Raw genomic sequence first — 14,653 nt, forward strand, 5'->3', positions numbered from 1 at the left:
TAAAAATATAAATAGATACCAAACATGTCAAGCCTTTAAATTGAATGCATTCGGGAAACAGCAAAAAACTACAATACCCCAAATTTCTCATAGGCGACGCTTTAAAAGCTTTTTATGCTCATAATTTTAGTGTTACCAGTGATTAATGGCCCTAGAATTATTGCTTTCACTCCGATATTCACGATGATATGCAACATGTGTGGCGCAATTTTTTATTTTTGCACGTAGGTGTACCCGAGGCATGTTTGCGTTGCATGTGTATGCACATGGGGGCGGGGGACTTTAAAAAATGTTTTGCATTTGTTATTTTTTTCATTTTTTTTACACTGACCTTTATTGCTATCACATAGGGGGCTAAGAAGCACCCTATATAATAGCAAATATAATGTGACAGGTCCTCTTTATGGAGACATCAGGGGTCTTTCATACCCCTAATGTCACCTAGGGGCCTCTAAGAAGCTGAGAAAGCAGAGATCTGCTTCCCCAGCTTCTTCTCCTGGCTCTAAGAGCCGGAGAATGTAAACAGTGATGTAATGCACATAATTTCCCGGTCCAGTGATCAGAGGAGAGATCAGTGGCCGATCAGTCAGGGGAGACCCGCCGTGCCAGTCTCAAGCCCACACGGGGGACACCAGAGCCGTGGAAGCCAGTGGCAGCAGCCTAAGGGGGGGGCACACAGTGCCGCACAGTACAAGCGATCCAACTGCTGCACAGCCGTCGGATTGCTTGTATTTAAACAGCAATCATCTGCTGTTTAAAATGATACTTGTGATGATGTTGTGTTCTTGGTATATAACCGCTTCAGGAATCATGAAGTGGTTACAGTGACATTAAACCTTCAGGTTTTTTTTATTTTCTTATTTATAGGGGCCAGACTTACTGTAGAAATATATTCTTTTATTCTGTCTTTTTTTAATTTACTTGTTCTCTGGTGGTATCCAGATCACAAGCCGTGCGGGTGTCTCCATCAGCTAGCCAACTGATGTGGAGGCACAAGGTCATGGCCGCGCCCGCACCTACCTGTGTGCGCCCATAGACACACAGCGTGTCACCGCCCATGTCCCCAACCTTGAAGTCAAATCTTGACTGATGGCAGAAGGAGTCTGTGTCTCCTCTGCCCTCAGTACCCTCCCCCACAACCAGGAAGTTCAGGGAACCCCCCCGTATCTTCCTGGTCGTGGCAGAGGAGAGGGGTGGCTGCAAGTAAGTGTGGGGGAACGGGTGTGTTAGAAAAGTACTAGGTGTTTTTTGCCCTAATGCAGAGAATGCATTAAATAAAAAAAAACAGCCTTTAGTACTACTTTAAAGAAAGTCATAATATACAAGTTAAAAGGCTAACAAGCTAATAACAGAAATCACATAGAACCTTTTAACTTTTTTGAGATGAGGTCCCAAACTATTTGGCCCTGCCTATGTGCCCTTGTACATATAGTTCAGTACTTTACTTTTGATAAGAATCTGTTCATACACTGTCTTGTATAATCTCACCTTGAAGTATGTACAAGCAGAAAAAACTGGGGCTTTCCAAAATATGGGCTCTATAGCAACTACATGAGTAAAAATGTTAACATATATATCTCTCATCATAGGTTCCTTAAAATGGTAGGCCACATATATTGTAGTGGAGTTTCATAGATACTTGAACTCAGATCTTTTTATAATGCATTTATGTATGTTTATTTTTTATGTATAACTTTTATGTTTATGAGATTTATGGACAAAATACAGTTGTAAACCACATGTGGTTACAATGTTACTGAATGTTATGGCCTCATCCTATTTGTAGGGCAATCTTTATGCACTTATCAAATATATTATTAAAATAAATTGCCTTTTTAAATATAGCTATGCCTAGAAATGAAATGCATTTTATCAATTATACAGTGTTTAAAACAGTTCTTGGCAATCTATTATATAGGTAATTGCATAAGAAAGTAGTAGTGTTGTAAACACAGATCAATGGTGGAACAGCTTATTTTTAAAGTAACCAACCATTAAATAATGATGTGGTCTGATCATTTTTGTGCTAATTATTTTTTGATAGGCTTGGCCATGGAATCGATATGGTTGTTACTGCTGTTGTCAGCTCACATGATGTCAGTGGGTGCACAGTTTAATGGATACAACTGCGATGCCAGTCAACATAGCAGATTTCCAGGTAAGAGATTTTTGGAAGATTTGTACACAGAAAATGTTAGTTTAAAACCAGACATCTTGTTTGGCTAAATTAATTGAATCCATTACCCTTGTCAAAGAAAAGCACAGCTTTCTGCAGTCCAAAGAGTTTGAATTACTTATTATACATTAAGGAAAACAAAAGTGCAGATCAATAATTTTGTACATGGAATACTGTTACTAACTGCAGTCTAAAATTGATTAGGGGTCCAATTCTTTCATTCATTGTTATACATCTTGCTGATCTATATCTATAAAAATACACTGATCTATCTTATGAACCACAGGCTACCAAAAGACTTGCAGCTAAAACGTGCTCTGTGCATTTGTGTATAGGTCTATACCTCTCTGACTGTCCAGACAGAGGGAGACAGTATTTAACATATTTTACACAAGCAATTGGAATTGATTTACTAAGGGAGTAAACACTGTAAATGTTTTTTTTAAGTGAATAGTCACTAACTATAAGAAATTTTAGTAAATAAGGTGAAGATTTTTTCATAACCAATCATGTGCAGGTAATGGTCCGGTGTTTTTAATTTTCCTTATACATGTGTGGGTTTAAAAAAATGTGTAGAGATGTCACCAGCACACCAAAATCCTTAGGATAAGCGAATGTTCATTTATTGAAGTTCCTTTTCATATAAACAAGCACTTTCAGGGCCACACATGGTCCCTTCATCAGGCTTAGCATTGATAATATAGAATGTACTCACCACACTATAAATAGAAAGACTAGTGCATGAAACAAGAAGAGGAAAACGAGGCCAGCCACACCAAAGACCATTAAACGATCCAGCTGACGTGCGGTGCTGTTCACTGTGGGCAACGCGCCGTGCGGTACCTGTTAACATGATGCTGCGTTCCAGCTTAAACCTTACAGAGCGCATGCCCATGATGGTTTCTCTCTGTCCTCGGCAGTCAGCTGTCTCCCTCCTGTCTGTTCCCAGGTCCCACGCGGCGCTTGCGCCAGTGGGTGGGATTTGCCTCTGCACACAGGGCCCGATGGTGTCCTAGCTGCCATGGCAACGAACAGCACTACACGGCAGCTGGATCGCTTAATGGTCTTTGATGTGGCTTGCCTCGTTTTTCTCTTCTCCCATAAAGTAAGTAACATATTTATTGACCTTATGGTGAGGATGGGTCCACCAGTCAGCAGTTGATATAAGGTATAAATCTAATACTTACACCCATCCTACTGTGTGTGATGGTTAATATTTGTATTGATGTTTAAACATTTTTGGTGGGATTATGACATCATTGTGATGTCAGAGGGTGTTTTGATAGGTTTCATGCACTAGTCTGTCTTTGTATAGTGTGTTGAGTAAATTCTATATTGTCAATGCTAAGCCTGATGAAGGGATCCTGTGTGGCCCCGAAAAGCACTTGTTTATATGACAAGGAACTTCAATAAATGAACTTTTGCTTATCCTAAGAAGAATTTTGGTGTGCTGGTGACATCTCTACACATTTGCTGATATTTGCAGCACCATCCGCAGTCACTGCGAGCACCCCCTCCCCCCACTACAAGGGATTGTTTCCGGTAAGGAGTGTAACAATGAAAAGTATTTATGGTTTAAAAAAATTAACACAAGTTCACCATGTTTACTTAGCACAGTAAACATTTAATTTGTAAGGTGAACATTTGCTTTAATAAAGGAACAGTCAGTTAATTTCAATAAATCAACCCCAATGTGTTCTGACAACACTGTTTTTCCAAATATAAATTTATTGGATGATTCACTAAAATTTTAGGTTTATTTTTGCTTAGTCTCAAAACAGTACGTATAGCTTATTTTTTTTTAAAAGCTTTTAGTTTACTTTACAAGCATTAGCATGATGTGCAGAAATTGCATTGATTTTGGGAACTGGTACAACAGTGAATGTACCAGTGAATAATAGGTATTATGAAGCTTATTTTTTTTATCATATAGTTTTTATTAAGAATTTTCAAGTTAAATAACACATCAACAGACCAATATCACTCAATGAAGATCAAACTTACATGAAAAAACACAGGTAAGTGAACCTTGGATTTCCAATTAAAATTAGGAAAAGTCTAGATTGAGTAATTAACTGTGATAACAGTACAATGCCATGAAAAAAATATAGTGTAAGAAATAGAAGAGAGAATAGGAAAAATAAATAGTAATAATAGGCGTAGAGAGCAGAGCGTTGTCCGGTGATAAGAAATAGCAGAAAAGACAGGCAAGAAATGCGTATGAAAAAGAGGTGGCCTGCAAGAATGCAAGGGAACTCAATTATAAAGACAGTTACTATGACAAGGTGAAGGTATTTGTGTGTGAAACTGAGTATGTGGTGTGAAAGGTAATGTGCTAGAACAAAACGGGAGACGGTGGGCCTTCATATAGTTGGGATGTCAAAGCACTATAAGACATTCAATTTGCCTAATGAATCATCCGATTTGGCTAAGAGATACCATGAGGAATGTTGAAATATAACCATGACATCCCGTAGTTGATCAAGGTAAAGTTCGTGTGGTAAAAACACATATCAGGTATGAAGAAATTCCCTCTATGATCTAAATTATTTTTAGTGTCTAGTCTATTCAGTAGCATCAAATGATGTAACATAGCCTTTACATTAGTTACTGTGGGTGGAGTAGTGTTTATCCACATCTGTAGGATGTTTTTTTTGGCTGCCAAAAGCCAATAATGTTCCCATTGAGACATGAAAGGGTGAGAAGGGGACAAAGGAGATATAGGAGAAACATGGAATAAACAAAAAGGTAAAGACATTTGTCTCGGGTTATTTGAGAGAGACAACATGTTGGTAAATAGTTCATGCCAAATTCATTCAAAAACTGGGCAAATCCAAAAAAGATATAGTTAATTCGGTCGGCAGAACATATAGGGCACTGCATGATTCTGGACGTATCTGAGGTATTGGGAGAGAAATTGAATGCATAGAATGCTCTATGTAGTAATTAAAATTGTAGTTCCCTCCAAGTATCACTGGGAACATGCTTAGTGATACTTTTCCAACTAGCAAGTAGTAGGTTGTACGACTCTTCAGGTGGTGTGTTCAGTATTGAAGCCCATTTGTGTACATAAGGTGGCATTGACAGGGGGTTTGTAGAGGAGGGTGCTCAGACTGTAGAATAAATCTCAGAAAGAGACATTTTTTTCGGGGTGCAGAAAGTAATTTAGAGAAAGTAGGGTCAGACTGGAGTTTGAGAGGAAGATGCAGAAAGGATTTGAGAAAGTTACTAATGTGGCCATATTGGAGAAAGTGATTGGGAAAGACTCCATGGAAGGTGATAAGTTCTGGGAAAGTTTTGCAAGTACCCTGAGGGGTCAACACATCCTTCAGCGACCTGATGCCTCTTTTATGCCATAGATAGATTGGTGGCCTTGCGGGAATATTGGGGAGGAGGTGATAGGCATTTGGGGTGTGACCATTCTGGTTAGTCAACATATTTTTCTAATTTAGTCCAAGTTACAATTGTATCCTTGAGTAAAATGTTATGTTTAATATGTACTTGCAGTAAGTGAAGGTGTGTATGCAAGACTCTCGTGTGGGACCAGGGTGAAACTAGCATTTGTTCTATGGAAGTGTTGAAATAGAAGTTCATTTCATGCAGCCAATCCCTTACATGATGGAACAAACAGGCAAGATTATAAAGTCTACCGTCGGGGACATTAGATCCTAGTTTAGTTTTGGGCAATTGCATGGTACGTAAAGCAATCCTTGCTCTTTTATTCTGCCATATAAAAGATAAACATTTTTGCTGAGCAACTGGACCTCTTTATGTTTAAGGAGAAGGGGTAGTGTTTGTAAAGGGTGGAGAAGATGTGGGGAACAAGATTTGAGTTCGGCTATAATTTTCATATAATGGGAGTAAAATGTAAATCAATCTGAGGCTTTACTTGGAATCTGAATACCGAAGTATTTCAGAGATTTTGTTCTAATTTGGATGGAATATTTAGATAACCATGGAACACCTCAGATATCTATAGAAGAGGAGGGAGAAAGATGCATGAGTTCATATTTATCAATATTAATCTTGAGTCCTGGGAAGGAGCCAAAATATCCAATATAATCAAAAATTATAGAGATTTGAGTATCAGGTTGTGAGAGGAGAATGTGGTTGGCAAAGAACATAGTTTGGACATTCTGGGAGCCTATACTGAGACCTGAAAACAGATTTGGCGAGGATAGTGATCTGGCTAGAGGCTCAATAGATAAGTTAAAGAGTAAGGGAGAGAGAAGGCATCCCTGACGAGTGCCTCTGTGTAGATAAAATGGGGAAGAGGGGAACATGGAGGTAGAGATGCATGCAGAGGGGGTAGTATACGTGGTAGAGATAAAATGCAGAATAGAGCCTTGAAAACCCATGCAAAACATTACTTACAGGAGCCAGGTCCAGTTGATGCTGTTGACTGCCTTCTCCGCATCTAGAGCTAAAAAGGCAGAAGAATGAGGAAAAGCAGACGACAGACGAGAGTGTTCCAAAGCAGCAATGGCTTTGCATATATTAGCCACTGCGGATCAACCAGTAACAAAACCTAATTGCACACGTGAAACCAGGGTATGCAATATAGTGGACAATCGATCAGTCATGATCTTAGATAGATATTTAGCATCTTGATTCAACAACAAAATGGGGTGGTAAAATCCTGGCTCTAAAAGATCTTTGTCTTTTTTGGGGAGGACCCTAGTATATGCCTCAATGAACGTAGAGGGGTGAATTTTTTGTTTAAGAATATAATTGTATAAGTCCAAAAAGGTAGGTGAAAGAACATCCAGTAGCAATTTGTAAAAGCTTGAGGACATGCCATCAGGTCTTGGCGCTTTGGCTTGGGGAGAGGATTTAATCCCACGCTGAGTTCTGTTATTGTTATGTCCAAATTAAGATAAATAAGGTCTGATTCTGACAGCGAGGGCAGTGGTAGGGAGCGTAGAAAAGAGCCTCCTCCATCAGGCTCGGGTGGGAAGGTATTATAAAGAGTTTGATAATAGCTGGAGAGAATGCGGGAGATACATTTTGGGTCTGTGTGGACCTCTCCCTTGCTGTCAGAGAGACTAAGTATATGGGAAGAAGCACGAGGTCCCCAAACCAAATTAGTCAGAAGTTTGCCTGACTTTTACCAAATTTAAACAGGTCACCTTCTCTATAGGAACAAATGTGAGAGTCATATTGTTGGAGCCAGTGATCACCAGTTTGTTTGGCTTGTAGCCAATGTAACTTGTGAGAAATAGAGGGGTGAAGTGTATAGGCGGTGTATGGCTGCCTAGCAGTTGTGCATGCTTCCAAGTAATGTTGTAAGGTCCCTTTTTTATGAGATGTGGAATAAGCCAGAACCTTACCACGAGGGACCAACTTAGCAGTCTCCTAATGCAGGATAGAGTCATCAGTATGTTGTGAATTCCTGCCACCACATCTTACATTTTTTGTTGGAAAGTATCATCATGCATGAGGTAAGCAGGAAAGCAGGTCAAAGGCAAGGAGGGAATGTACATATGGTGGAGGAGGAGGGAAACAGGATAATGGTCTGAGATAACCATAGTGTCGATATTGTAGGACCGAAGTTTAGTGAGGATGTTAGGGTATACCAAAAGAAGATCAATCCTAGACGTGATGCCAACGTTGGCGTGATGCCAACGGGCATGGGAGTAATGCGCAAAAGCCCAGTTTTGAGGATGCAAATGTCTCCAAGCATCAACGAGTGGACTGCGAAGAAAAGAGTATAGTGTTTTGTATCGTGTGGATGAGATTGTAGATGTAGGGAAGGATGATTAGTATTTAGATGAGAAGGTTTGAGCAATAAAGGAGGACAAAGTTGTGAAAAAGGATTTGTTTTTGTCATTGGGGCCATAAACATTCCTGATGTTGACCGTAGAAAATCCTAATTGAAGCATGGAATATGACCAGCGGCCCTCAGATGGATCCGGTGTATGGGATAGCACAGTACATGGCAAGGATTAATTGATAAGAGTTAAGACACCTGCAGATTGACCTTTAGTGATAGCCCCCAATGCTTTACCAACCCAGGAATGTTGCATACGTTTGAAATCTGAAGCATGAAGATGAATTTCCTAGAGAAGAGCAATATGGGCTTTAAGCTTCTTAAGGTGGCGAAGAATCTGAGTATGTTTGCTAGATGTACGAAGACATTCCACGTCACAACATTCAAGGTGGATCCCATAAGAATGCGAGGGTGTCAAGTGAAGTAAGTGGAAAAAATAATGAAGTGATAGGACAGGTGAGTATGAGAGTATGGGAGTTCCAGAGCCCCATACGCTCCACAGATAGTGAATCGTGATTTGATAAACCACAGACCACAGTGTGCTAGGAAGTGCAGGGAAGGCCAAAGATGTGGGAGCCCCCCGTGACCATGCTCCTCAAAGATTGTAAAAAAAGGCTAAGCGTTGATATTCTACAGGTGAGCCTGGGTTATTGGAAGAGGACTCACCCTGGATTTCGTCCAGTGCAATATTGTGGGCCTCATCTGGATCGATCATGGCTGAAGATTCGGACGATCGATTCTGGCAAAATATTTCTTCTGGTGGTTTGTGATCGGGACAAAAACTTGTCCATTACTGTCGTCGCTGAAGGCTACGGATAAGCAGGAGATGGGTTCGAGGAGGAGCGACAGGATACTGGGCATGATATGTGTGGGACGGAGCTGAAGTGCACACCAGCTATTCCATTGGGCGCCAGAAACGGAAGTTCAATATGGAGCATAGTAAACACTGATATACATTCACTATAAACATAAATTCAGGAACCATAGTAGTAATGGATTCCAGATGGGCAACAATCTGCAGTCTGTAAAGTAATTAGACTGGTCTAGACTGCAGACAGACATAACATGCCATTATCCCTTAACGGTTTTAAAGATACTTGAAGTCCTGTTTGTTGGAGATATAAAACTTAACTTGGTTCTCATATGTACATGTGGTTTTTAATGTTTGAAAAAAATATATGAAATTATTGGAGCAAAGTGAATCTATATATGGGGACCAGGGGTTAATTTCACCATGTCAGTGACTCCTAGCCATTTGTGGCAAATTGACGCATTCATGCTATTGTGTCTGCACAAGGAGCCTTAGTCATGCCATGAAGGAAAGAGACCAACAGGAGTTGGCCAACCTTTTGGATCTCCAATACAAAGGGATAATGTTAGATTTCACGCTGCCATCCCAGAGGGAGCAAAAAATGTGCCACCTGCAAATGGTGCTGTGGAACAACCTCTTGGCCTTGGCTACTTTGCCTTGCCAGTGAGTAGCAGGATCCCCTTTCATGGCCAATGTTGCTCCTCAGGTCACTGAAAGGAGGGGCAGTGGTGGTTTTCTCACTGACACATTAAAGTTGTTTTTCAGGATGCAGGTCTGGCTGCTAACGGAAGTCACAGATGGTGCCTAGACCGTCTGTATTCTGACACTGTTGATTTACATTAAAATGATCCAGTCCTGGATCAGCAATGAGTACAAAGCCCCTGCAGCTAATGTTAATGAATACACTTTTGCTTGGAAACTGAAAACCCAAAAATTACTTCACCATATTCTATTATGATCTCTTGCCACCACTGCTGGCCAGCCACCATTACTATGTCTTGCCACCATTACTAACTCCTTCCACTGCCGTTGGCCTGCCAACATTACCAGCTCCTGGCAAATTACTAGATTCTTCTGCTATTGCTGGCCTGACACCATATCCATCTACTGCCACCACTGTAGGCCTGGCACCATTACATCTCCTGGCTCTGCTGCTGACCTGCCACTATTAATTTTTATATTTTCTGCCATAAAAGTGCTTTAATGCTGTGTACAGACTCAATACAATATTTTGGTGTTCTTTTTCTGTGAAATAAGTACATTCTAATGTAGGTTTCAAAAAAAAAAAAAGCTAGCTGTTGTTTCTCTGGATCCAAATGTAGCCTACTAAAGATGCTTAGACATTGTGTATGGAGTCTGTACAATATTTATCTGGCTTTTTATGTGAGATACTCTAATGTTGATTTTTGCATCAAAGGCTGATGCCTTCCCTGTTAAAAATGCAGCCTACCAAAGGTGCTTAAAAACTGTAAATAATTTCTATGGAGGCCGTACAATATTACTTTAGTTTTTCTAAGAAACATATACACTTAAATGTGAATTTATGAGCAAAAAAACAGCATGCCGTTTGACATTTTTAAATTGTTACCTACCCCAGCTACTACAATACTGTCTATGGAGTCTGTATAATATTTATTCCTTTTATCTGTAAAATATATACACTTCAATGTGAATTTTTGGGATGAAATCATCATCTCTTTCTCCCTCCCTCTTCATCAATACTACAGCCACTGTATTATATGTGTGGCTATTGTCTCTGAAATATAGCAGTCTAATTTTTATTTCAGGATAAAAACTGCCTCCTCTTTGGAATGTGGGATTGTGGTTTTTTAAATGTTTTTGTGGACTCTGTTTTGACATTTTATTAAAGACAATACAGTTTGGTACCTGCAAAAATACTAGACCTCAAGCTGTACTGTGAAACATTTTTTGCACCTGCCATTTGGTATGAAGATGAGGTCTATAATGATATTTTATTTGGAAAAGTAAACTTTCCGGTAGCTTTTTGTTCTGTTGTGGCTTTTACTTCCATTACTTAATTCAGGTCTGTTACTGCTAGATTAAAAAATTAGGTGTTGAAGCCATAACTACCTAAAAAAACATTGTTTTACAATTTAAAATATTAATATTGGGGCATTGCTGCTGTATTTAAGCCAATAAATAGTATAACAGTAAAAAACTACATGCAAATATGTGATGCCAGAATATGGTAACGCTGATGCTGTTGGTAAGAATCATGCTGTTGCGTAACACTGTCTACAGCTTAAAGTAGACCTTTACCCCCTTTCACTATAAAATCACCTCAGCATGCAGCTCTGCATGTTGATATGAAACTATATTACATTCATTATTTAAAAAAACATTTTTCTTTTACTTACAATTACTGTTTTTCCACTTCCTGGGCATTAGTGATGTAATGTGCCCAAGTGTTGCATCCTGGGAATGTTACATCAGCAGAGCATTGCTGGAAAATCTCATTAATGTTCTCATGCGATCTCAGGGAATGGCATTTTTCTCCCCTGGGATGATGTGCATGGTTACATGTCCTAGTCACATGTGCCAGAGCCCCAGGAAGTAAAGGGAGATATATCAATCTGCCTTTAGTAAAAATGGCCAATGTGAAAAAAATGGGGAGGAAAAGAAAAGTAAGGTATGCAAAGAATAAAAAGCCCATCCGAGGAGGAAGTTTGCTGTATTCTGACTCTCAGGACATTCTGACACTCCATCATGGCTGTGGTATCTGCTGATTGTACCACCTCTCCTGCAGTCCCCTTGGGGGAGTTGAGTGTCCTGTCCATCCATTCTGGATTTAAACCCAGCAAAGGCATTTGGGATTCGTCAGATTGGTTCAAACTTACTGGATTTCTTCCTGAGGAAGCTGTAATTTGCATTGAGGAAGTTCCAAATTGTTCACCATCTCATCTGCTATATATGAGAACTACATGACTATTGCTTGGTTGGACTTTAATGTATTTAGCCACAGATGAACTCTATATAAGCCATTTTGGGCCCATGTGAAGCATTTTATATGGTTTTAATTATTTTTCATGTTTTCTAATTAAACTACAATATGTTTTTTTAAATTGAAGGTCTCTGTTACCTAAAAAACCCCTTTCATTTTGGTGTATGTCCTCTTCATTTATTGATTGGGTGCTTGTTTGTTGTTCTTCATAGATATTTGGGGTGTAGCGTAGTTACCTTCCTCTCCTGAAGAGCATGGCTTCCTGATTGCCTGTGAAGCCGATGTCCTCATGAAAGAACACTGGCTTAAGAGGCTGCCTGGCTTCCTGACCAATCAGGAAGCCAGGACACGAGTCATTATGTGCCACCCGGCTTCCTGATTGGTTAGGAAGCCAGGCTGCTCAGCAACACATGGAGCCACCGCCCGGCTTCCTGATCGCAAAGGAAGCTGGCTCCATGCTCCCCCGCCACTGCCGGTCAGAGGGAGATTTCCTTCTGACCAGAAATTGCAGTATCGGAGGTAAGTATCGGAGCATTTGGGCGAGTAAAAGTACTCACCCAAATACTCGGTATCGGCACCGATACAGATACTAGTTTCGGTATCGGTGCATCCCTAGTTATCACTAAATAAAGAATATTATCCTATGTCCTTGATTCTAAATTATATGTTACTGAGCATATATTGAATTCCAGTCTACAAATCTACACGATAACACTCTATAACCCATTTTATAATAAGTTTACATTCTGAGTGCGACCATAAAATCTTAAGTGCAGTACAAAGTGACTCATATTTGATATAATGTTTAAAGATTGTAGCTTTAAATGTTTGCTGCTTTTGCCATTTTGGATAATGATAAATATGTATTACTCTTTGCATGTTATCATTTAATAAAAATAAAATGTATCTAAAAAAATAGAATACCAGCAAAAAGAAATAGATCTTTGTGGGGAATAATGAAGATAGGCAAGAACAAGTAAAATATAGGTGAAATGGGTTTATGGAAGGCGGAAGAAGTTGGAAGGAGAAAAAGAAAAAAAGGAGAGAAAGAAAACCCATCCTTAACCCACATGTGTAGCCAATACAATATTATTATTATTATTATTAACATAAAACTTTAGGAATATGCCCCAAATTTTGACCCTGAGCTTTTATTTATGAATATTTTGGAGGTCCAATACCTGTCTGTTTATAAGGGCTCCTCTTGGGTCCCTTTCAAGGTTGTGACCAGAGAATATGTGATGGCCTTTTACTAATAAACACAGTTCTGTGGGGTAAGTAAACTAAATATGCAACATGGCACCTGTATTCTTACAAACTGAGGATTCAAGAAGATGCATTCAATAAGATACCAACAAAATAGAAATTGAAAGATTGGAGGGGACACATTTAGCTATCCTTTCAGTAGTTAGATAAAAGCAGAATAGCATCATGGAGAGGTTTCCTAGGACTAGCACATTATTAGAACTTTTGGCTGTGCGGGTTAAAATGTCAGTCCATGGCTGCTGCAGCCATGAGTTTGTTTTAATCACCTGAGTTCCAGGACATTTAAAAATGTCTTGTGGATGTCAAGTGGTTAATATTGTTGAAACTGTGAGCAATCCACTAATGAAATGTAAGTGTGCCCTCTGTTCTTGTGGAATGGCCGTGTCATTGGCTAATGTGGTAAACCCATTCTTGCAATTCTATTAAAGTTTCATTTTGTTTTCAAGTGTTTCTTTTTTAGCTGTTTTCTAGTTGCTGCTCTTTTCAGTACACAACATTAGAGAAGACAGATGAAAAAATGAGGTTTAAATTAAAGTGACCCTGCATTCCATATCTGCTCCCTGTTTACTACAGTGTAAAAGATGAAAAATGTTAGGTTGAAAAATGCAACATGTTGCACTTTTAAAAGAAAATAGAGAAAGTAAAAGAAGGAAAATGTAACACTAAGATGCACATGAAAAAGAGGCAAATGGTTGACCTGTACTGTTCTACAGATCCATTTACTGTTTTATACAGGAAAACACAAAGTATAGTAAATTACTTTATTCCATTTGCAAATATCAAAACCATGCTTTGTACAGTTGAAACAGGACAAATCTCAGAACAAAATGTGCACTTTTTATCTACAGTAGGACTGTAGATAGAGGTTTAAAAAACTACTACTGAGCAAACTGGTAAAAGTGTGTTTTAAAAATGTTTTTTTTACAAGAATATATAGATCATAAAACTATTAAACAATACCACTAGAAGAAAGTCTTGTTTGCTTCTTACCACAATTTTATATGAATATACAGGTATGGAAGCTCAAGTGCTTAATATCCCTTAAAACAAACATAACCTATTATTTGTTATCCACAGCCACAATTTATGCATTTATATTTAAAACAGGTTTGTGGTTTTATATGTGTGTCACAGTTTAGGCAATTGCTATTCACAAACTCAGTCATAGTTTGTTTATTTCATATTAGGCTAGGATACAATATGAGCTTCATTATATGCTGTCAATCACTTGTATCAAGTAAAAGTTTGGACTCACTTGCAGTCCTCTTGCCAAGAACAATGTACATATGTTACTTTCTCAAGTATCTGAATGCATATGCAGTCGCTGTCAGGAACATCCAAGTTCCAGTGAACAAGCAAGTCCTAAACTGTGATGCATTTTATAAGCTGTTTTCCCAAAAGCAGTTTGGATATTTGACATTAGTCACAGTGGACAGTGTGTTGATCCCCTATCTTATAGTTATCACACTTTTCCTGAAGGTACAACAGCTGAACAACACAGAAAATTGGCCTGGCTTACAAAAAAGGAAATGCACAACAAAAGGGAAATCACTATGGCTGACTTGTGCTGTTAGTTGAAGTGTGTTTGTGGGTGACCACACATCTGGGGAACTCAGTCTCTGAACTGAACTTATCCACAAAAGCATATAGTCATGCTTAATGCATTTG

General features: G+C 39.1%; 1 protein-coding gene across 1 annotated transcript in view; it reads left to right on the forward strand.

Moving 5' to 3' along the window:
* Positions 1-2,052: 2,052 nt before the first annotated feature.
* Positions 2,053-14,653, forward strand: part of LOC108794272 (zona pellucida-like domain-containing protein 1) — an 85,855-nt gene continuing 73,254 nt past the window's right edge. The window contains exon 1 of the mRNA XM_018565282.1: positions 2,053-2,158. Coding sequence (XP_018420784.1) covers positions 2,053-2,158 — 106 coding nt within the window. The remainder of the gene's footprint in view (positions 2,159-14,653) is intronic.

Source organism: Nanorana parkeri, unplaced genomic scaffold (assembly GCF_000935625.1).
Source record: "Nanorana parkeri isolate BGI_ZX_2015 unplaced genomic scaffold, ASM93562v1 scaffold827, whole genome shotgun sequence".
NCBI lineage: Eukaryota > Metazoa > Chordata > Amphibia > Anura > Dicroglossidae > Nanorana > Nanorana parkeri.